This window comes from Dama dama, chromosome 12, assembly GCF_033118175.1.
Source record: "Dama dama isolate Ldn47 chromosome 12, ASM3311817v1, whole genome shotgun sequence".
Lineage (NCBI taxonomy): Eukaryota > Metazoa > Chordata > Mammalia > Artiodactyla > Cervidae > Dama > Dama dama.
The window spans coordinates 19,151,991-19,176,730 of NC_083692.1; the positions used below are offsets into that span (position 1 = coordinate 19,151,991).

Genomic DNA, 24,740 nt, shown 5'->3' on the forward strand with positions numbered 1-24,740 from the left:
TCACAAGACAATATGTCTGCTCTGCAGACTTACTGTAGGCTTTCTTTTTCCGTGACTTTCAATTTATTCATTCCATAAATAATTATAAGAATTCTGTATTTCAGTTACTCTGCTGTAACACTACAGCAGAAATTAAAAAGATCTAGACTGCTGTCCTTAGAAGCTCATAAGATAGTTTTAATATTAGAGAAAGACTAGAAATATGAACAAAGTGCTACAGAACTAATTTTTTGTGATTAAGAAAGGTAACATATGGTGGGAATGTAAATTGATGCAGCCACTATGGAAAACTATATGGAGGTTCCTTGAAAAACTAAAAACAGAGTTGCCAAATGATCTAGCAGTTGCACTCCTGGGCATAAAACTCTAATTCAAAAAGATACATGCATCCTAATAGTTACAGTAGCACTATTTACAATAACCAAGACATGGATGCAACCTAAATGTCTATCAACAAATGAATGGATGAAGAAGATGTGGCGCACACACACACACTGAAATATTACTTGGCCATAAAAAAAAGAGCAAACTAACGCCATCTGCAGCTACATGGACCTAGAGATTAACACACTAAGTGAAGTAAATCAGAGAAAGACAAACATATGATATCACTTATATTTGGAATCTAAAATGATAACAAATGAACTTATTTATAAAATAGAAACAGACTCACAGACATAGAAAACAAAGTTATGGTTACCAAAGGGGAAAGAGGGTAGAGAAGGATAAATTAGGAGTTTGGGATTAGCAGATAACAGACTACTGCATATAAGATGGAATAAAATAAAAGGTCCTACTGTATAGGACAGGGAACCATATTCAATATCCTGTAATAAACCACAAGGGAAATAATATGAAAAATAAAAAATACATATGTGTAACTGAATCACTTTGCTATACACTTGAAATTAACACAACATTGTAAATCAACTATATGTCAATAAAAATTTAAAGCAAAAAAGAAAGACAACATGAAAGATACAATTCTTGAATAGAACCTTCAAGAATGGAAGGTGAATGGGCTCCACAGAGACAACGTCAACTGGGCCACATGCCTATGCAGAAAACCTGTGAGTACTCCTGAGGTGGCTGAGAACAGGGTGGTCAGGGCTGGTGGCAGGAAAAGGAAGGTTAGGAACAGGTTGTAAAGAACCTTGTTTGCCATGTCAGGGACTTCAGACTTTGTCCTGTAGGCAACAAAAATGTCCTAAGAATTGCTAAGGTTGAGGAAGTGACACATCAGATTATGTTTCGTGTTTAACAAACTTGATGAAGTGGTGATTGAAAAGAGGAGAGGTGTGAGAAAAATACTTCAGAAGCGAATGACAGAGCTTTGTGGCAAATTACATGTGAATGGTCAGGAAGGAGTCAACGAAGACTCTGGAGGTTTTGGCTTAAGGGACTAGGAAGGTGGTGATAGCACTGATGGACACAAGGAGCACAAGAAGGTAAGCAGGTTAGAGGAGCTGAGAGAGATTTTAGTTAGGTCAAGAGAGAGAATTTAGACAGATGCAGTTCAAGCTCAGAAGAGGGCTGAAGGAAGCCATTAGTTTCTACAGCTATGAAAGTGGATGAAACCTCTGGGAGAAAGTATAGAAGGATGCATTGGTCATTAATGTAACACAACAGCTGTGGAAGGAAAAATACAAAGTGAGATGACCACCAAGGAGAGAAGTGTGAATAACTCCTAAGCTTAAGCAGCAGGTTATCTGTAAATTGTAATGGACTGGGGAATGAATGGAAACAGAAATCAAAGGCAATTATTCCTTGAAGCCAAAAAAGAACAAAAATGGACAAAAGAGGAGATTCAAATTTTAAAAAGTTATTTTAGGGATGTCGGAGACTTGAGCATACTTGTCAGGTCAAAGTATAGAGTTAGGATTAGAGGAAAATGTTGACGATACAAAACAGAGCTGATAACTAATGAAGCAGGGTAGGGGATAAATGATGGGCAACAGAAGGAGAGAGAAAAGCTGGCTTTACAAAGGCACTGGTGCTCTCTGCCTCGTTTGACCTCATGGAGGAAACATTTATGAAGACTCCATGCCTACGAGAGTGGAAAGGAAACAATTGCAAAGCACAAAAGACAGAAAAATATATACCACTTACCAAGAAAGATAATTTTTGCTGAACACAAGTCACTGAAGTTCAGTAGGAAAGAAAGCGTTATGAGGAAAGGGGGATCTGGACAACGGGGGCATAGTGGGGTAGAAAGCTGAGAAGCAGGAGAGCTGAGGGAATTCACACTTCAACTCTCTTAGAAGGAGGGGACTGTGCCATATGCTAAGAATGTTGCAGTTGTGGCTAATATTCAGCAATACAATTACGGCCAACTTAGGCCGATTAATGTTTAGTATAAACAAGATATAAGTAATAACATCTCTCAATATAGTATTTACAAAGCATTTATATAATTTAGTATTACATGATTTATATAAAGTACTTATAATTTAAAAGCACTCTCACTTCATCTTGTTTATCTTTATATGTTGGGAGGTTTTGATAGACGAACAGTAAAGCAACTGATCCAAAATTTCAGTCAGAAAACAGCAGGGGTAGGAAAATCAAATTCAAATCTCTCACTTCAAAACCGTTCTTTCTATGGCACCACAGCTCTCCTATAAGGCTATGTGAGCTGTTTCACTGGGTGAACCTAGCATGAAAGAGGCAATCATAACATGCTTGTTAAGGGTACTCAACTGGATATTCTGGTTTATAGTGAACATTAGTGACCCCACCCTGCCCCACCCTCAGAGCTGATACAGGATACTAGAGCACTGTATCACATAATACTTTGGACACTACTTTAAAAATTAACTATATAATTTATGTCTTTTTAAAAAATACAATCTATTTAGTTAAAGAGGCAAAATACACATTTGATTCTAAACTCAAGAAGTATAAAAAAGCATACAGTAAAAAACCTCCCACTTAACTCTCAGTTTCCTAACCCCCCAGGTTACCACTGGTCACTGTTCTCGGCAAATCCTTTCAAAGTTTCCTTATTCGTACACGAGCAAATACAAATACATATTCTCATTCCCCTTGTCCACAGAAATGGTAGCACAAGAAATGCACTGTCCTATACTATGCTTTCTTTTTTAAACTGTATCTTAGAAAGTTTTCTACGTCAGTAAAGAATATCCTTATTCTCTTAAAAAATTGCTTTTAACCAGCTGCACAGCCAGTGTATGAAGATATCGTAATTTATTAGGCCAATCCCCTAGTGATGGACACCGAACTTGCTTCCAACTTTTTGCCATTTCAAACCTCACTGCAGTGAGGTTATTTCACACACGAAGGGGCATATTTATAGAATAACTTCACTGAAGTACAAGGTCAAAGTATATATTCACTTCAAATCCTGATTTATACAGCCAAAGAGCGCACTCAGCAATGCAGGAGAGTGCCTATTTCAACAAGCCCTTGTCTACATAGTAAGCTTGCAATGCCTGAATTTTTACCAAACTGATAGGTATTAAAATACAGGATCTCAGTTTAATTTTAACTTCTATGTCTCTTATCATTAGAAAAAAATGATCATTTTTTAAAATGAACTAAGTATTCATATACTTTGTCATTTCTTCTATTTGGCTTATGGTACTTTGTTTTAGTTAAAACTTTTTAATTTAACAAACAATGAATGCCAGTTATGTACAAGGATGTACCAGTCAACAAGACTGCCCTCGTGAACTGATTTCAAGTAGGGGAAGACAGCTAATAAACAAGATAATTACAGATTAGGATAGTACTACAGTAGGGTGATGTGATAAATACATAGAATGGGACTTTCAAGTAATGTGACCAGAGAATATCTTTCTGAGGACATGACATCTGAGCTGAGACCCAAAGGATGAAAAGATGTGAAAGAGCTTTTGTATTGTAAAGGATTAACTCAGCAGGTCAGGGGTGTCCAAAACCTGCATACACCAAAGGAAGATTTGGCCTGGCTCCTAGGAGATAAAAACCTTTAAGTCCTTGGAACAGCCTGCTTATTACGACTGTTTCTGTTTACATGAGGCCTTGGGTCACATTAACAATCTGATCCATGGTGGGAGTCTTGAGCCACATGGTATCTGCTTGACCTTAGGAGGGGTTAGAGAACTATGTCTGGCCATGTTTGCATGACCAACCCTGAATAAAACTCTGGGACACCCAGGCTCAAGTATGTTTTCCTGGTGAGCAGTACTCTCTGCATGTTGTCTCACACTGCTCCTGGGAGAATTAGGCACTTGTTTGCATGACTCCACTGGGACAAGACAATTGGAAGCTTGGGCCTGGTGTCTCCTGGATCCTTGCCCTTGTGCCTTTTTCTGTTGCTAACTTTAATCTGTGTCTTTTCACTGCAGTAAACTGTAACAGTGAGTATAATAGCTTTTCTGAGATCTGTGGGTCCTTCTACTAGCTTATCACTGAACCTGAGCATGGTCTTGGGGAACCCTGATTATATGTGTACACTGAAAATCATAAAATATTCCTAAAAGAAATTAAAGATCAAAAGCAAAAATAGACAAATGGGACTACATCAAACTTTAAAACTTCTATGCATCAAAGAAACAAACAACAGAGTAAAAAGGCAACCAGAGAATGGAAGAAAATATGTGCAAATTATATATTTGATAATGGGTTAATATCCAGAATATATAAAAGACTCCTATAACTTAACAACAAAGAAACAAATAATTTGATTTTAAAATGGCAAAAGACTTGAACAGACATTTTGATAGACATTTCTAAGAAGAATATATACAAATGGCCAACAAGCACAAAAAAGATGCTCATGTTACTAATCAGAGAAATTCAATTCAAAACTAAAATAACATCTCTTATACCCATTAGGATGGCTACTATCAAAAAACTCCCCAGAATATAACAAGGATTAGCAAGGATGCAAGGATGTTGAATCCCTTGTGCCCTATGGATGGGCATGTAAAAGGGTACAGCTGTGATAGGAAAGGATGCAGGTTCCTCAAAAAATTAAAAACAGAACTGTCATATGGTCCAGCAACTCTACTTCCAGGTAGAGATTCAAAAGAATTGAAAGCAGTATCTCAAAGAGATATTGTATTTCACACCCAAGATCACTGCAGCACTATTTTCAAGAGCCAGGAGACAGAAGAAACTCAAATGTCTAAGATTAGATGGATAAAGGAAATGTGATACATATGTACAACAGAGTACTACTCAGCCTTAAAAGCGAAGGAAATCTTGTCACTTGCTAAAACATGAATGAACCCTGAGGACTATACTATGAAATGCATAAGCAAGTTACAAAAAGACAAATACTGCATGATTCCACTTATATAAAGTATCTAAATTAGTCTAACTCAAAAAAAAAAAAAAAAAAAAAGCATAACTGTGTTTGTTAGGGGCTCTGGGACAGGGAAATGGGGCTATACTGTTCAACAGGCGCAGAGTATTAGCTTTGCAAGTTGAAAATGTTTTAGAAATCTACTGCACCATAATGTGAATATAGTTAACACTACTGAGCTGCACATTTAAAAATGGTTAAGATGGGAACTTCCCTGGTGATCCAGTGGTTAGGAATCCACCTGCCAATGCAGGGGACCTGGGTTCAATCCTTGATCCAGGAAGATCCCATGAGCTGCAAAGCAACTAAGCTCATGCACCACAACTACTGAGCCAGTGCCCTAGGGCCTGCACTCTGTAACAAGAGAAGACACTGCAAGGAGAAAACCACACACTGCAAACAGAAAGTAGCACCCACTGCTCACCACAACTAGAAAAGCCCCCACACAGCAACAAGAGACCGAGCGCAGCCAAAAATTTTAAAAATACATAAATTTCAAAAAATTGCATCTCATGTCCTCAATCACAATTAAAAAAAAATTTTTAAGACCTAAATAAATGTAGAGCTATACTGTGTGTTCAAGGATTAAAAGGCTCAATACTAAGGTGTCAATTCTACCAACATTCTCCCTCCTCCCCCCGCCAACTGATCTGTAAATTCAATGCAATCTCAATCAGCTTTTCTACAGTAACGTTTATTAAGTTAACATAGGAAATAGGGGCTTCCCTGGTGGGCCAGTGGTAAAGAATCTGCCTGCCAATGCAGGAGACATGATGATTCAGGAAGATTCCACATGCTGCAGAGCAACTAAGCCTCTAAGCCACAACTATAGAGCCTGTGCTCTAGAGCCAAGGAGCCGAAACTACCGAACCCACCCATGTCTCACAGCTACTGAAACCTGTGCACCACACAGCCCGTGCTCCCCAACAAGAGAAGCCACTGCAGTGAGAAGCCTGTGCACAACTGGACTAGCTCCCGCTGGCTACAACTGGAAAAGAGCCTGTGCAGCAATGAAGACCCAGCACAGCCAAAATTAAACAGATAAATTTATTTTTCAAAAAGGGAAATACAGGAGGATGTCCAAAACAACTTTCAAAGTTGGAGAACTAATGCCACATCTTATACAGTTATAGTTCTCAAAAAGCTGTTGTACTGGCACAAATATACTAAGCAGAGTCCAGAAACAGCCTGACACATATGCACAACTGATTTTTGCCAAAGGATAGTCTTTTTCAACAAACGATGCTGAAACAACTGGATGTCCAACTGGAAAAGGTCAACTTTGATCCGTACCTCATGCCATATACAAAAAATTATACTCACAATACAGACCTAAATGCAAAACCTAAAACTATAGTTTCCAGAAGGTAATATAAGAAAAAACTTTTGAGAACTTGAGTGAAACAAAGATTAAAAAAAAAGAGACCCACAAAAGGAAAAAATAGATAAAAGAGATTTCATCAATATTTATACTGATCTATTTCTGCCCTTTAAAATACACTGCTAAAAAAAAAAAAGAAAATACACTAAGAAAATAAAAAGATAAGCCACAGACTGGAAGAAAATATCTGCAAATCACATATATCATAGAGGACGTGTATCTGGAATATATAAAACTCAGTAAGAAAACAAACAACCCCAAATCTCCCAGAAAAAGAAAGAGAAAAGAAACAACCCAATTTAAAAACCAAGCAAGGGATCTGAACAGATACTTCACCAAAGATATTGGGAAGACAAGCAGATGAAGAGACACTGCACATCATTATTCAGAGAAATGTAAATTAAAATCACAATGATATTAGTACCCACTTACTAGAACAGCTAAAAGACTGACAAGACTGTTAAGCACTGCCGAGGATGTGGAGGAACTGGAACCCTTGTACTAGTGCAAAGTCACTGCACCAGTGCAGTGCAAAGTTACACAATCAATTTGGAAAACAGTTTGACAGTATCTTAAAAAATTATATACTTTCTACACTGGAACACATTCTACTCTTAGGCATTTACTCAAAATAAATGAAAGCAATATGTCCAATCAAAGATCTGTACATAAATGTCCACAACAGCTTTATTTGTAATAACCCAAAACCAGAAACAATGTAAACATCCATAAACAAGTGAATGGATAAAAAAAAAAAAAAAACCTGTGGTATATCCATATAATGGAATGCAACACAGCAATAAAAAGGAACTACTGATACATGCTATACCACTGATGACTCTTGAAATAATTATGTTGCATGAAAGCAGCCTTACAAAAGTTAGGTACAAAAAAAAAACGTTATGTACAGTATTATTTCATTTATATAAAATTCTGGAAAATGAAAACTAGAATACAGTGACAAAAATTAGTAAGTGGTTGCCTGACAGAGAGCAGTTGGGGAGGGACAGGAGGGAGAGATTACAAGGGAAAGGAAACTTACAGGTGATGGTTATATTCATTATCTTGACTGCAGTGGTGGTTTCCATGGTATACATGTATGTCAAAACCGATCAAATTGTATACTTTAAATGTATACTTAAAATATGTGCAGTTAACTTGGTGATAATTATTCTTTAATAAAGCCATTTTTCTTAAGTGTTTTTCAAAAGAGGCGAAGAGGTGTGTAGGTCCTTTGAAAACTGTCGGATTAGAAAGTGACAGAAGTACTAAGAGATTTCCAAAATGTAAAATCTTGGCTAAATATTAGAATGATGACTTAGCATTATTTTTAAGGCTAATTAAAAACATTTTTTTTAATTATGAAAAAAGTTAAAGTAAATATGTCAAAAGTGTATAATAAAGCCCATGTGGAAAAATTTAAAATAAATACTGTCAAAAGTGTATAACAAAGTCCCATGTGTACTTTGCATATGTGCTCAGTCCCTCAGCTGTGTCCAACTCTCTGCAACCTCTTGGACTGAAGCCCACCAAGCTCCTTTGTCCATGGGACTTTCCAAGCAAGAATACTGGAGTGAGTTGCCACTTCCTTCTCCAAGGGATCTTCCCGATGTGTCTCCTTCATCTCCTGCATTGGCAGGCAGATTCTTTACCACTGAGTCACCTGGGAAGCTCATGTGCACCTGACCTTCCAATTATGGCATCTCAGGGTTAAATCTCATTCCATTTGTATTCCCACCCATTTTGCCCCTAGTTTTATTTTGAGGCAAACTCAGACATATCATTTCCTTTATAAATATTTTAGTGTTAATATATATTTCTAAAAGATAAGAATATAAAGGCCTCTTTGTATATGTGGCTTGGTAACTCATTTCTTTCTTTTTTTAAAAAAAATATCTCTCTTGATTTATTTGGCTGCACCAGGTCTGACTTGCAGCATGTGGGATCTAGCTCCCCAACCAGGAATTGAACCCAGGCCCCCTGCATTGGGAGTTTGAAGCCTTAGCCATTGGACCAACAGGGAAGTCCTCATTTCTTTATTAATTAAAAGAGAAAACAAAAAACTTTAGTTTTTAGAGCAGTTTTAGGTTCAGAACAAAACTGAGCGGAGAGTACAGAGAGTTCCCATAATACCCCTTGCCCCCCGGCAATCTTCCCCACCAACATCCTACACCCAAGTGGTACATTTTCACAATCAACCAATCTTCATTGGCATATTATCACCTAAAATCCATAGTTTACTTTTGGGTTCACTCTTGGTACTGTATAGTCTCTGGGTTTTGAAAAATGTGCAATACATGCATCTACCATAGTACCACACAGAAGAGTTTCACTGTCCCCAAAACCCTGTGTGCTGCCTATTTATCCCTCCCTTCCTGCTATGCTCTGGCAACCAAGGATCATTTTACTGCTTTCAGTTTTGCCCTCAGAGACTATTTTTAAGGTTCAGAAAAACCAGTGTTGTAGCCATTATAAATGGTTTCATTTCAGTGGCAAAGCCAGGATTACTCACTACACAAATGTTGTAAGGTTCAGGGAGGGCGGGGTCCTACTGGAAGTGGCCAGTATGTGGGAAGTGAGTTCCTATGAAGCCACATTTCCCAGAGCTCCAACACTGTGAAGTCAGAGGCTTCATTTTAATTTTCTCCTTTCACTTCAGAACATGTACAAGTCCAACCACTGAACACGTGTGGACCCTCAGGCAGGGAGAGTAGTTCTCGGGCAGCAAAGATCGTGGAGGTATTTTTGAGTGTGTTGGGAGGGGGGGAGGTACTTTTTAATAGAGCATGCTCGCCCATTTGGGTTTTTTTTTTAACCTTGTTTTCTGCCTGCCTGTCCTTGGCTTTTAGTTTTATTTCTGTAGTTAAAAGAAATACTATAAATATAAGTTTACAAACATTTTTAGAAGTCTGAAAAAATGTTATCAACTTGTGTTTATAAATAGAAACTCAGCATCCTCCCTAATCTCTGCTCCACAGCATGAACATGGTGAGCAATCTGACGTACTTTCAGACACTTTTATAGCCATGTTCTGCAATCTGCTTTGCCAATATACCTCAACTTACACATTATAGTAGCAAAAAGAAATAATTTTTAAAAAATTACAGTAGCAGCACAGTAATAACCACGATAATTACTAAGATTTATTGACTATGTATGTGTGAGACACTCTGCTAAGCAGTTCAGGTGAGTCATCTATTTAATCCTTATAAAACTGAGTTAATATTCTAAACTTCACTTAACAGATAAAGAAACTGATGCTTAGAGAGATCAGATAGTTTGCCAAAGAACCCACAGCTAAGAGGTTCCAGAGCTGAGATTCTACTTCAGACAGTTTAGTCAAAAGATCCTACTATTCTCCATTAACTTATAATATTGACTGGGTAAACCATAAGACAGATTATCTCAAATTCTCAGTTATAAATATTTCAATGAATATTCCTGTCTATATTTCCTGGTACTCTTATGGAAATGTTTTTATAGGATAAGCTTCTAGAAGTGGTCATACTTGGTCAAAATGTACATGCATTTCTTTCTTTCTTCTTTGGCCGTACCTCGAGACATGTGGAATTTCCCCTACCTAGGATCCAATCCATGTTCCTGCAGTGGAAGCTCAGAGTCTTAACCACTGGAGTGCCAGGGAAGTCTAGTATATCCATTTTTAGATTTAATTGCCAGATTATCTACAAGAGGCATGTGTATGTAGAAGACTTTTTGACAGCTTGCTTCCAAATAAAGACAAACTTTAACTCCTATGAACGCCAAATGAAGAGTGCCTATTTCCCCATACCTTCAATAGCAATAAGAATCAAGCCTTGCTCACTGAAAGGCGAAAGACAAAGGTTTTCATTTCTATGTCTGATTACTAGTATGGTTGATTTATTACCATTTATATTTCTTTTTCCTCCTCCATATATGTATACTGCTCATCAGTTCAGTTCAGTCACTCAGTTGTGTCCAACTTTGCAATTCCATGGACTGCAGCAGGCCAGCCTTCCCTGTCCATTACCAACTTTCGGAGCATACTCAAACTCATATCCATTGTGTCGGTGATGCCATCCAACCATCTCATCCTCTATCATCCCATTCTCTCCCTGCCTTCAATCTTTCCCAGCATCAGGGTCTTTTCCAATGAGTCAGGTCTTTGCATGAGGTGGTCAAAGTACTGGAGCTTCGGCTTCAGCATCAGTCCCTCCAATGAATACTCAGGACTGATTTCCTTTAGGATGGACTGGTTGGATCTCCTTGCTCTCCAAGGGACTCTCAAGAGTCTTCTCCAACATCACAGTTCAAAAGTATCAACTCTTTGGTGATCAGCTTTCTTTATAGTCCACCTCTCACATCCATACATGACTAGTGGAAAAACCATAGCTTTGACTAGACGGACCTGTTAGCAAAGTAATGTCTTTGCTTTTTAAAATGCTATCTAGGTTGGTCATAGCTTTTCTTCCAAGGAGCAAGTGTCTTTTAATTTCATGGCTGAAGTCACCATCTGCAGTGATTTTGGAGCCCCCCAAAATAAAGTCTCTCACTATTTCCCCATCTATTTGCCATGAAGTGATGGGACCAGATGCCGTGATCTTAGTTTTCTGAACACTGAGCTTTAAGCCAACTTTTTCACTCTCCTCTTTTCACTTTCAAGAGGCTAAAGAGCCTCTAAAGAGTTCTTCACTTTGTGCCATAAAGGTGGTGTCATCTGCATATCTGAGGTTATTGATATTTCTCCCAGGAATCTTGATTCCAGCTTGTGCTTCATTCAACCCAGCATTTTGCATGATGCACTCTGAATATAAGCAGGGTGACAATATACAGCCTTGATGTACTCCTTTTCCGATTTGGAACCAGTCTGTTATTCCATGTCCAATTCTAAGTGTTGCTTCTGACCTGCATACAGATTTCTCAGGAGGCAGGTCAGGTGGTCTGGTATTCCCATCTCTTTCAGAATTTTCCACAGTTTGTTGTGATCCACACAGTCAAAGGCTTTGGTGTAGTCAATAAAGCAAAAGTAGTTTTTCTGTTTATCTCTTTTAGTAATTTGTTTCTGAGTTATGTCCCTTTTAACTTCATAAGCCCCTGTGCAAAGATGACACGCAAATTCGTGAAACGGTCCGTATTTTTAAGAATGAAACTAGAACACTTTCTAACACTATACACAAAAATAAACTCAAAATGGATTAAAGATCTAAATGTAAGACCAGAAACTATAAAACTCCTAGAGGAAAACATAGGCAAAACACTCTCCGACATAAACCACAGCAGGATCCTCTATGACCCACCTCCCAGAATATTGGAAATAAAAGCAAAAATAAACAAATGGGACCTAATTAAAATGAAAAGCTTCTGCACAACAAAGGAAACTATAAGCAAAGTGAAAAGACAACCTTCAGAATGGGAGAAAATAATAGCAAATGAAGCAACAGACAAAGAATTAATCTCAAAAATATACAAACAACTCCTACAGCTCAATTCCAGAAAAATAAATGACCCAATCAAAAAGTGGGCCAAAGAACCAAACAGACATTTCTCCAAAGAAGACATACAGATGGCTAACAAACACATGAAAAGATGCTTAACATCACTCATTATCAGAGAAATGCAAATCAAAACCACAATGAGGTACCATTACACGCCAGTCAGGATGGCTGCTATCCAAAAGTCTACAAGCAATAAATGCTGGAGAGGGTGTGGAGAAAAGGGAACCCTCTTACACTGTTGGTGGGAATGCAAACTAGTACAGCCACTATGGAGAACAGTGTGAAGATTCCTTAAAAAACTGGAAATAAAACTGCCATATGACCCAGCAATACCACTTCTGGGCATACACACTGAGGAAACCAGAATTGAAAGAGACACATGCACCCCAATGTTCATCACAGCACTGTTTATAATAGCCAGGACATGGAAGCAACCTAGATGTCCATCAGCAGACGAATGGATAAGAAAGCTTTGGTACATATACACCATGGAATATTACTCAGTCATTAAAAAGAATACATTTGAATCAGTGCTAATGAGGTGGATGAAACTGGAGCCTATTATACAGAGTGAAGTAAGCCAGAAAGAAAAACACCAATACAGTATACTAACGCATATATATGGAATTTAGAAAGATGGTAACGATAACCCTGTATGCGAGACAACAAGAGAGACACAGATGTATTGAACAGTCTTTTGGACTCTGTGGGAGAGGACGAGGGTCGGATGATATGGGAGAATGGCAATGAAACATGTAAATTATCATATGTGAAACGAATCGCCAGTCCCGGTTCGATGCATGATACAGGATGCTCGGGGCTGGTGCACTGGGATAACCCAGAGGGATGGAACGGGGAGGGAGTTGGGAGGGGAGTTCAGGATGGGGAACACATGTACACCCATGGTAGATTCAAGTCAATGTATGGCAAAACCAATACAATGTTGTAAAGTAAACAGGTATATCTGTCACTAGGTATATAAGCCTTTGCCCAGTTTGTTTTTTCACTTTGTTCATGGCAGTTTTTGCCACACAGAGGTTTATTATTCTGTATTGCTGAATATGAACTTAGATTACTTAATAAGGAAAACAACTTGTTCTTACTTTTTTCATCGAATATTATTTCATGTATATATTCCTATGTACCAAGTCAAAGGCCTAAAAATTAACACTGTATTCCATTACATTGATATATTTATAATCTTCATGTTATTTACTTACTTTACATATTTATTTATAAGAAAAAGCATTGTGGGAGGGAGGTTCAAGAGGGAGGTGATGTACATATACTTATGGTTGATTCATGTTGTTGTATGGCAGAAACCAATACAACATTGTAAAGCAATTATCCTCCAATTAAAGGGTTTCCCTGGTTGTGCAGTGGATAAGGATTCACCTGCCAATGCAGGAGACTTGGGTTCGATCCCCAATCTGGGAAGATCCCACATAGATGCAGAGCAACTAAGCCCACGAGCTAGAACTACTGAAGCCTGCACACTGCAGGGCGGCACATCACAATTACTGAGTCCACATGCTGCAACTACTGAAGCCCATGCACCTAGAGCCTGTGTTCTGCAACGAGAGAGGCCACCACAGTGAGAAATACGAGCATGGTAACTACAGAGTCGCCCCTACTCGCCACAGCTAAAAAGGCCTGCACAGCAACAGAGACCCAGCACAGCCAAAAATAAATGAATAAATAAATAAAATTATCTTTAAAAATAAATTTAAAAAAATAAAAAGTACCAATAAGACTTTATAGATACTGTTAGAAAGTTGTCTGTTGAAAGTCAAAGTCACTCAGTCGTGTCCGACTCTTTGTGACCCCATGGACTATACGGTCCATAGAATTCTCCAGGCCAGAACATTGGAGTGCGTAGCCTTTCCCTTCTCCAGGGGATCTTCCCAACCTAGGGATCAAACCCAGGTCTCCTGCATTGCAGGTGGATTCTTTACCAGCTGAGCCACAAGGGAAGCCCAAGAATACTGGAGTGGGTGGCCTATCCCTTCTCCAGGGGATCTTCCCGACCCAGGAATCAAACCAGGGTCTCCCGCATTGCAGGCAGATTCTTTACTAGCTGAACTGTCAGGGAAGCCCTAGATGTTGTTTGGATTTCCACAATTAGAAATGTGAGGCTCCTAAGTCTGCACTGCAGAAAAAATGAGAAGAGTAGCTGAACTAAAGAACTGGCAAGTGAAGTGGAAAACTTGAAAATATTTATTAATCATACGCAATGTTTCCAACAGCATGCAGAATTCTATCCAGCACCTGCCCAAGCTTTGAGATTGCCCAGAGTTAGAGCTTTAACCAGTACTCCATCATCAAGGAAGGTTGTCATTTCCCTGAACAGTTGACATAACTGGTGAGAGGTAATATTACACATTTATGGTGCTGTTATGTGTGGCCTGAACCTAGAGCTTGTTTTTTTTTTTTAAACAAACTATTAAGATCTGTGCCAAAGACCTCTGACTTACTCTCATGCAAAAACAAGCATGTTTTTCTGGAGGTCACCCCAAGATTTTAAGTTCTTTTTTCTCTTTACTTCATTTTGATATGAGTGTGAAGGAAAACCAATTCATTACCATGAACAGGACAGTATCATCATCCAAAGGATGACTGGTTAAACCTGTGAACCTCATTCAGCTTAAATTAGATCACGCCTTTCACTTATTTTTTTCTCAAGGTCCCAAGTACTTAATCACCTTTAAACATCTTCTATGCCTGCATTTTGTTTAATTTCATAAGATTTCTCACACTTTAAAAAAGTGACCCACCATCATCTAGAAAATGAGAGGGTTAGTTCTACCAGCTTATGATTTCTTAATAACTTAATAAAGTTCTCTGCATTTAGTCCTTTGAATTCAGAAAAGCTACTGCAAATGACCTTGTTTATAAAGACCAGACACCCCATCCCTCTGCTCCCCCAGAAAAAAAAAAAAAAAAAAAGACCAGACACATTTTAATGCTGTAAATTTAGCAGAGCTGAAGGTAACAATCTGCATGTATTCCTCAGCAATTGCTTTACAGAGTATTATCATTGACCTTTTAATGAATTTCTACTTTAAGACTTCTTTTTTAGTTGGCAAATAACTGATTTTTTTTCTTTCTATTCTAAATCAAAAAGGCTGTTGACAATTAATTGCCTTAAGGACTAGATAATTTGGGTCAGAATAAACTAATGAGAATTAAAATATTGAATATTCAATTTATAAATCTAATTGTTTTTCTTCAAGGTCACCTTCCCTTTAAATTGTTATTCAAATACAGTGGCTCTCAAATTATGGTCCCTGGACCAGAAGCATTGGCAGGATCTGGGAAGTAGTCAGAAATGCAAATTCTCTGGCCCTATACCAGACCTACAAAATCAGGAATTCTGGGTTTCAGGCCAGAGAATTTGTTTTAACAATTCTTCCAGGGGACTCCAATTTGAAAATCACTGCTGTAACATATTTTAAAAGGCTTAATTAACAATATAAATGAATTTTAGACTTACTTTAAAAAAAATCACTTCTTTGTATCTCAGAAAAGCAAAAAGGCCTCAGCTAATCCATGATAAGGGATGTTAAGTTTATATCAAATCAAAACATGAACTCTACCCATCAAAATTTTGCACCAGAAAATAAAACTTTACAAATTAATAGGCAGTTCAATGGTTAAGAATCCACCTACCAACTTGGTCCAGGAAGAGTCCTACATGCCATGGGGCTGAGCCTGTGTGCCACAACTACTGAAACCCTCACACTTAGCTCCAAAACAAGAGAAGTCACTGCAATGAGAAGCCTGTACATCACAGCTAGAGAGTAGCCCTGTGCTCACAACTAGAGAAGTGCTCAGCAAATGACGACCCAGTGCAGCCAAAATTAAATAGAAAACAAAGAACTTCAGTTATTTAACAGCTTACAAGCTTTGCCCTTCGTCAAAAACACTTGAGTTATTTAGTCAGTCTACCTTCCAGTCTCCAGTCCCTCTAGACATGGCCAACCAACAGCAAAAACATGAGGTCCACTCTAGCTTCCAGCAGAGGTGGTGTGTAAACTAATGGAAACCAGTTAATATTTTTGGTTGAAGCAGGACACGCATTCTTCAGAGAGAAATAAATAAAATGGATTCTCCGCTTGGTTCTCGTGACATGCCAAACTATCATTTGACAGCTGTTCTACATGAAAACTGGAGCTCTGCCCCACATGGTGACAGCAGTGTAGATAATGACATGGTGTCAAGAGCAGTGATGTGACGGCCAAGGAGGGTCTAGAGAACAGGGCACCCTCTCACACAAAAGATGAAGTCCTTATGCAACTGAGATTCACTTCAGATTTTTATTTGCAGAAACAAAATTTAAAATTTTCTCTTGTTAATGTGAGAAAAAAACCCAAACCCTCTTTGTTCTCTGGCAGGGAGATTTGTACTGAACTGGTTTAGAGACACTTGGTCACTAAATTCTAAAGTCAGCTCAGAAACATGAATAAGGTTCTGGCTTTAGAGATTTTATAACCTAGTAAGGCTAACAAGCATAAAAAAGTCAAAACTGAAAACTAAAAACTGAAAAGGTGAAAACAATGTAACTCCTCTCATTTGTTACCAGCAGGAATTAAGATGTTTTATATGGGCTAGTTTTCTAGAAAATGAAAGTCTGCTTAAAGTTTAAGTCCAAAAAGTCAGTATTTTTATGAAACCTCTTTATAAAGCACGGTAAACATTTCAGTCTTTTAAATGGAAACTGACAAACACAACTGAAGCTTTTATCAGTGGCAAGGACAGAATATAAATTCCAATGACCAAGACCTCAGGCTATCATGCTTTTCCGGTTTCTCTGACATCAGGTGCTCTCATTTCCCCACTACTGTTTTCAGTCAGTCATCACGGGCACCTTGAAGGCTTTTGCTCCTTTCCACAGATATTCCCCACCTAGCATATTCTTCTTTTGCGACCTTCCTTCACATCCAAAAATTCTCCTCTTTAAAAATACATTTCTTTTTAAATTATGAGATTACTGTATTATTGAACATGTAGAAAAAACAAAGGGGAAAATCACCCAAATCACCCATCTTTTCCTTGTCGGGCTTTTATTGTATGGACATAAAACAATAAATGGAACAGCTGAACATTAGCTGGACTACACAGAAATTTCTAAAATAGTTTACTTCAGTTCAGTCTGTCTTTATAAGATATAGAAAATTTTATTTTCATATTCAGGCCTGCTGAATATTTCTTTTAAACTTTTTTTTTTTTTTTTTTTTGGCCATGCCAGGCAGCACACTGATCCTAGTTCTCCAACCATGGATCAAACCCACACCCATTGCATTTGAAGTGCCTAGTCTTAATCAGTGGACCACCAGGCAAGTCCCTTTAAGACTTTTTTTAATTGAAAAACATACAATGATTTTCATTTTTAAAAGGAAAGGATTAAAAAAAAAAAAAAGGAAAGGATAATTCACCTATTACCTAGTCTGTAAGGAAGTTATTCACTCTCTTTTCAGCTTCAAAAATATTTGTAAATGAATATTCTTTTCTTTCTGTAATATCTAGTGTAAAATTGCACGTTTGTGTACTCTAAAGATAGAGTCATATAGATAAGTACTTCAATAGAGCAGCTATTCAAAGGAGGGGAAGACAGAAGGAAAACTTGCTCATTTATGATAAATGTCCCTAAAATGCCAGGCCCTAAAGCTGCATAATGTTTGTGAGAGCACCGAGTATGAGTCCAGCACACTGAAGACATTCAGTATGCTGGTTTCATCTCCTGAGGGCAGACGAGTGACCTTTAACTTGTTAGTTGTGGAATCTTTTGTTTAAAGGGATCCATGGAAGATCGGTATGTGAAACAGACAAAACAGGAGCAGCTCTGGCTAAGGAAGGAGACCCAAGTCTGCGATTCCCACTTTTCTTCTCTCTTCTCTGAAATAACAGTTTGAAAATGAGTACAAAGTCTGCAGCATCCAAACTTACACAGCCGTACCCCAAGAACCTTCTAATTCAGCCCAGTCTAACTTTTCAAAAGGCCATTCCTAGGGAACAGCAAAAAGGAGAAAGTCAAGCTGCTGACACACAGCAGTGAAGCAAGTGTGTTGTCAGAACACTCCTTATTAACCATCCACCCAGACACGAAGGGCAACAGCCCCTCTTCCGTCCCATCAACCCCTCAGGTGTTCTCTTTCAGGGTTTCCCTTGATATTCATTTTAAATTGATCTCACTTGTTTAAAATGCTCTAACAATACAGTGTGATCTGCTTCTGATGTCCCCAGAGAGCGCCCCCCTGTCGATTTACACTGTAGGACAGCTCTTCTTCCACTAGTGCTACTTCTTCCATCAGTCACGACTTCCCAGTTGGCTCTACTCGAATCCTAAGCACCCACGGAAGTTTCCTTTGGGAAGCCTTCCTCCCACATTTTGACCCTTAACTGAATTCTCAATCTCTGGCCACCCAGTGCTGTAGTTCGCCTCAGTCCGTGAACTAACCCTCTGCAGATCTGGCTGATAGTCCTCCAGCTTCTGTGGCTGCTTTTAGTGACATGCACACACTAGCCCATGAGACAGTCCATGCTCTTTCAGACACACAGTCCTTGTGAGGAAGTTTCTCCTTCCTGATCCAGAACTTCTCTCCTTCCACCACTGGCTCTGCCCTCTGGTTCGCACAGGGGAAAGCTTGGCCCTGCTCCCCACCCCCTGCAACCTATACGGCTTACAGTTGGCCTTGTGTTTTTCCCCATTCTGGCTCCACCTCTAAAAATAATACCGCCGCCCCAGTCGTCTCATAGGCCATCTGTGAACTCTGCCTTCAACATGTAATGATTAGCTAGCAGAGGAGCAGGCAGCTCTGGTCTGTGTGTGGAGCTGCCGAGTCTCTGTTCCACGCACAGATTACGTCCCTTTCCTTCTTCTCTCTTTGACCTCTCCCAGGACTGCTACACTCAGCCCTGCATTCATCACTCTGTCAAGGAGCACTTACTGAGCACCGTCAAGAACCAGGCTGGCCAGGCACTAAAAAACGAAAAGCAAATAAAATGTACTCAGCCCACAGAAGAGTAAGAGCAAGCTAGGCAGGGTAATAAACAGCTGGGGAAGTTGGAGAAGGCATCAAAGAGGGAGGTGATGTCTGAGCCAGGGAGGAACTGTATCAACAATCAAGACTCACGCAGCCTTACGTCCCCTGCACCAAATGGGACAGTGCTTTCCCTTACTTGAAGTTCAGCAAATATGTAAATTTGGTAAAGCTGACAAAGCCTGCTCAGTCCTGTGCCTCTCCTGAGGTGAGGGAGGGTGGTCACTGGATCCACAGTCTCAAAGGGTAGTTGCAGAGGTGGACACTGTACCTGGCCACGTACAGTATTGCTCAGGTGGCTGTCCTCGGACATCTGTGCATTCTGGAAGTAGGACAAGGGTGCGGGTAACTCTGTCATTGGAGCAACTGTATAGATATACTTTTTCACAGAAAACAGAGCCTCTTGGGGTTCTGAAAAAGGGAAAAAGAAAACAATCTTTTGTGCATTACAATTATACTTTTATTCTGAAACGCTTTCACAAATGACTTTCAGCAAAAACAAACCTTTCTTTCATGTGTTCTCCTCCAGGCCACGCTTTCCAAGGACCTCACAGGCTGCTGTCACTTGCTGGCTCCTGGATTAGGTCTGGAACAGATTTTACTGGGTTACCCAGAGTTGGTTAAGTTCTAGTAAATCCATTCACACCAATTAAACACTTACAAGATTAATTTGTAAACCAGAAATGCATTACTATGCCAAGACCTTCAGTTGACAAACTTTTGTCAGCTCAAGTTACTTCTTGGTAATGGGTAGATCTGCTTGAGAAACCAAATATTTTCAATCACTATCATATCTAATGATTTCAGATCTAGAGCAAAGGGTGCTAAATGATCTTAAAGAATGTTCTTGTCAACATTCCTTTTCCAATCAACCTTAATTTATATCACCATGAAATTATGTTTTGTGCTTTTAATTTATTTTTATCATCTCATTGTTTCCTTTACCACAATGCCCCAAGGCAGCAGAACTAGGTAACATATATATTTTACAAAAGCAGAAGGAGACCCAAGTTCAGTGACTTGCTTAAAAGCATTCAACTGGGCAGACCAGGACCAAAGCCACAGACTCCTGACCCCCAGCCTCGCCTCTGCCTCCTCGCACCGCCTTGCTCACACACATTACTCCGTCTCCCAGACTTCACCCTCCCATGTGCCTGTCTAGGTACCTGAATGTCCATCAGCCAATTCCTTAGGACTTCAACTTTGCTTTTCATTCAAAGTCTTCAGAAATACAGAAGAAGAAAAAAATGGTTTGCATACCTAAGCAATACTCTAATTTAAAGCGTCTAAAACATTACCATGTACATACTTATTCAATGTCGTTTCATTTCAGGATCTTCTATCCTCTAAATATTATTCTGCTTTCTTTTTTTTTTTTTGCTTTCTTATTCTAATGATTTTTTCCATAAAAAACCACATAAAACAACTTTTTCCTTTAGTAAAGGTATTGATTTCCAATTAATCCTTATCACCTATATTTGGATCATTTGAATCATGACAAATTCATAATCAAGGTATGCTTTCCTTTCTATCCCATGTATTTTTGGAGGGCCATGCCATGAGGCATTGGGGTCTTAATACTCCCACCAGGGATCAAAACCATGCCGCCTGCAGTGAAGACACAACTACTTAACCATGGGAGCACCAGGGAAATCCCTATCCTACATGCTTTTAAATACTGTGCCCACTTTTAGCCTCCCCTCCAACTTCAGCCCATAGTAAGCTGGAGTGAGATCAAAAGATTGCAAATTAATATTAACTAAAAAAGATGTAATTATATAATGAGACAATTCTGCCTAAAATATACAATATTAATTTGTTTTAAAAAATAAAATGAATAAATAAAATTATTTTAAAAATAAAATGAATTAAAATTAACAGTAGACTCAATGGTTACTTTTATGGGAATTGATCACCAGAAGGAGGTACACAGGAAGCTTTTGGAGTTATTGGTAATGTTTTGTTTCTTGATCTGGGTGCTAGTTACACAGAGGTATCAATCTGAAAATTCTCTGAGCTCTATACCTATGATCTGTGCACATTTCTATATACTTCAATTTCAAAAGTCAAATAGATTTTTGAAGGTTTAAACCTATATTTAGGGTTTCACAACATGTATGCTAGCTTACCCAAATAGGAGGTGGATTCCAGCAGAGCAGTTGTATTCTCAAAGTACTGAAAGCAAATGTTCTGACCTATGCTTCTAGATTTTTAAAAGTTGACTATCTAATTGAGAAGCTAAAGGCAAATGAGAAAGAAAAAGATATACCAAACTGAATGCAGAGTTCCAGAGAATAGCAAGAAGAGATAAGAAGACCTTCTTAAATGAACAAGACAAAGAAATAAGAGGAAAACAGTAGAACAGGAAAGACTAGAGATCTCTTCAAGAAAATTGGAGATGTCAAGGGAACATTTCACGCAAGGATGGACATGAATGTTAAAGACCTAACAGAAGCAGAAGAGATTAAGAAGAGATGGCAAGAATACACAGAAGAATTATACAAGAAAGGTCTTAATGATCCAGAAAACCACAATGATGTGGTCACTCACCAAGAGCCAGACATCCTGGAGTGTGAAGTCAAGTGGGCTGTACGAAGCATCACTACGAACAAAGCTAGTGGAGGTGATGGAACTCCAGGTGAGCTATTTAAAATCCTAAAAGATGATGCTGTGAAAGTGCTGCACTCACTATGCCAGCAAATTTGGAAAATTCAGCAGTAGCCACAGGACTGGAAAAGGTGTTTTCACTCATATTAGGTATTGTAAGTAATCTAGAGATAATTTAATGTATACAGGAGAATGTGTATAGATTATATGCAAATATTATGCCATTTTATATAAAGGACTTGAGCATCCAAGGATTCTGTTAGCCATGGAGGGGGGGGGGGGCTTGGTGGGAGTCCTGAAAGCACTTGTCCTCCATCCCCGCCCCCCACCAAAGGACAACTGTATTTAAGACACATCTGTATTTACATGTAAAACACTAAGGCTAAGGAAAGGTGAAAGAATCTGCCGGTGTACAATCATAGGGCAAGTAACAGCAATTCCAGAAGCCAAATATTCTGACACACACCCAGCCCAGGTCTTTTGCCAGTTCACCTGAAGAAAGCTCATGCCTCCACCGATGCATTAAAGATCACAATGCTAAAGGGTGACACTTCCTGGAAGAACTACCCATTATATGGAGCTCAGTAGGAAGTGGGGGTAGGCAACAGGGCTAGCTAGGTCTCCAGTCAGGCCTGGAGAACAAACAAACATTGTTGGTACAAAGAAAGGGGCAGGCAAAGCTAGATTTGATTCAGGGCCAGTAACAGCTGAAAACAATTGATGACTGCATGGAGAAGGCCAATGACCCACTGTCCCAGCAGTGTGGCAAAAAGACACTACTGGACCTTATATCATTACGAACAGTGCCCTGAGAACAAGAAAAGACAGTTGTTGGGAAGTGGGGATCTTTCACATGACCTGAATTGCAGAGGGAGTGGGAGTAGGGATCTAAGTGGATTTCGGTGTTTTCTCTCTCTGGCCATCTGCTAAAGATTTTTTGAGACTGATAAAGCACAACACTTGAATTCACTGCTATCCATTTCCTTTTTTCTCAAAACACTTGCTCAATCAGATAAAAGGAAAAAGAAATCCTTTTCTGATGGGCAGTTATAATTTCTTTCTATTATATATGAAGACTAAAAGCCCCAGGAGAATACAAATAATCTCGAAGTTTAAATGTGCTGAACAGAAAAATCTATCTAACCAGAAAACCTTCTATCCATCAGCATTTTAAAAAGTATCACAGGACCAATGCTTGAAATCCCCAAAAGAAGCTTATTAAAAATTCATTTAGGGACACACCAACAGAAAAGTATGCTTCTGTCTCTCACTACATCCCAAGGTAACAAACTAAAATTAATAATTTGAAATTAATCTAAAATATCAGGAATACAGCCTAGAAAGATACTCAATTTTAAGAGATTAGAGAGCAAATAATCTCCCCAGTCCCACAAGAGGCTTCGTGAAAGTGACAGGCCCTAAAAAGAGCAAGCACAGTGATACATCCAATTTAGTGATTTTTTCCCCCTGCTTCCTTCCTTCCCACTCTACTGTGAACCATCTGTGGTAGATTAGATTATTATTCAGCATATATTCACTCCCCCCCTCCCCAACATGCCCAAGAAAGGATGTTGAGCTTGGCTCTGTGAGTTGCTTTGGCCTCAAGGTGGGTGCAGTCTACTACCCACTCCATGCCTTTGGGCTCAACCTGACAACTTCCTTTGGTCATGGAATCTTGGCAGATGCAGCACGAACAGTTAAACTGTGTTTGTGCAGGGGGCCCTGCCTTCCTGTACTTCTGCTGTTCCCTCAAGAACTTATTTGGGTAGTCACTGCCCCTTCAGCCTGGGGCCCAGAACAAGGGCAAAGCAGAACTGCCCGAGCTGTCACCTTTAACAAGAGTGAGAGCTAACGCTCTAAGGCACTGAGTTTGGGGGAGGTCTACTATGTAGAGTTATCATGGTTGTCTTTAAATAATAATGGTTATGTGGGCTCAGAAGGTGCAATAAAAAATGAACAAAGACATAAACCTAAAATCCTTTATCTGAAACCCTTAGGACTAAACAGGTTTAGAATTTATATATTTTTTGGATTCTGTAAAGGTCAAAGTGAAAGTTGCACAGTCGTGTCCAACTCTTCGTGACCCCATGGACTATACAGTCCATGGAATTCTCCAGGCCAGAATACTGGAGTGGGTAGCCTTTCCCTTCTCCAGGGGATCTTCCCAACCCAAGGATCAAATCCAGGTCTCCCGCACTACAACATGAGGCAAATGCCATGTTTTATAATGCTCCCCCAGGGTATTAGATAGAGCCACAAAACCAAACACACTAATAAATATGTAGTGAAATATACAGGAAGTCTTAAATTACATAAAGAGGTTCAGGTTAGAGTTTGCCGTCAAATGACTTAGGAGCTTTTGACCTGAGAACTGTGGATATGGGACCACGGTCCTGTATTACTACTTATATAGTTAAAGAGATTCTTTTCCTCTCAAATTTCCTTTCAGTAACTCTACATGAAAGATGTAATTAAAATGAGTCATTGTGGAAAATCTGTTGTGGAAATGGCAGAACACAACTAATCTTTAACAAAGAAAAGGACTATTCACAGTTAATTTGTAAATCATTGACTATTCTCAGCAATGCATTCTCTTGTTCGCTTTAGATCACCTTAAGGAACTGTACAAGGCATAGTCAAACATTAATACCCTTTAATCAACAAACACTTGTTGGGATTCTTCTACACAACCACACACTGTGGCAGGTACGAGGGGTGCTAGTGCATCCGATGATGCTTCTGGTCACTTAAGGCGCTTACTATCTAGAGGGGAAGACAGACAAGAATGTTTTTACATTAATAACATGTTGAAATAAAATTATTCAGCTGTACTGAGTTATATAAAATACATTATTCAAATTAATTTCACCTATTTCTACCTTTAAAAAATGTGCTCATCAGGTGAGATGGGGAGGGATGCGGGAGAG

At 39.0% G+C, this 24,740-nt stretch overlaps 1 protein-coding gene across 5 annotated transcripts in view; it reads right to left on the reverse strand.

The window, feature by feature from the left end:
• The window catches only part of PSEN1 (presenilin 1), a 70,695-nt gene that overhangs the window by 43,408 nt on the left and 2,547 nt on the right, over positions 1-24,740 (reverse strand). For 3 of the 5 annotated variants that reach the window (XM_061156740.1, XM_061156736.1, XM_061156738.1), the window contains exons 2-3: positions 19,711-19,792; positions 19,478-19,617 (exon numbers count right to left, since the gene is read on the reverse strand). In XM_061156740.1, the coding sequence (XP_061012723.1) occupies positions 19,478-19,564 (87 nt within the window). In that variant the 5' untranslated portion in view covers positions 19,565-19,617; positions 19,711-19,792. Of the gene's footprint in view, positions 1-19,477; positions 19,618-19,710; positions 19,793-20,372; positions 20,398-24,740 lie in introns of those variants that run through there. The other 2 variants (XM_061156737.1, XM_061156739.1) reach the window with 2 other exon arrangements.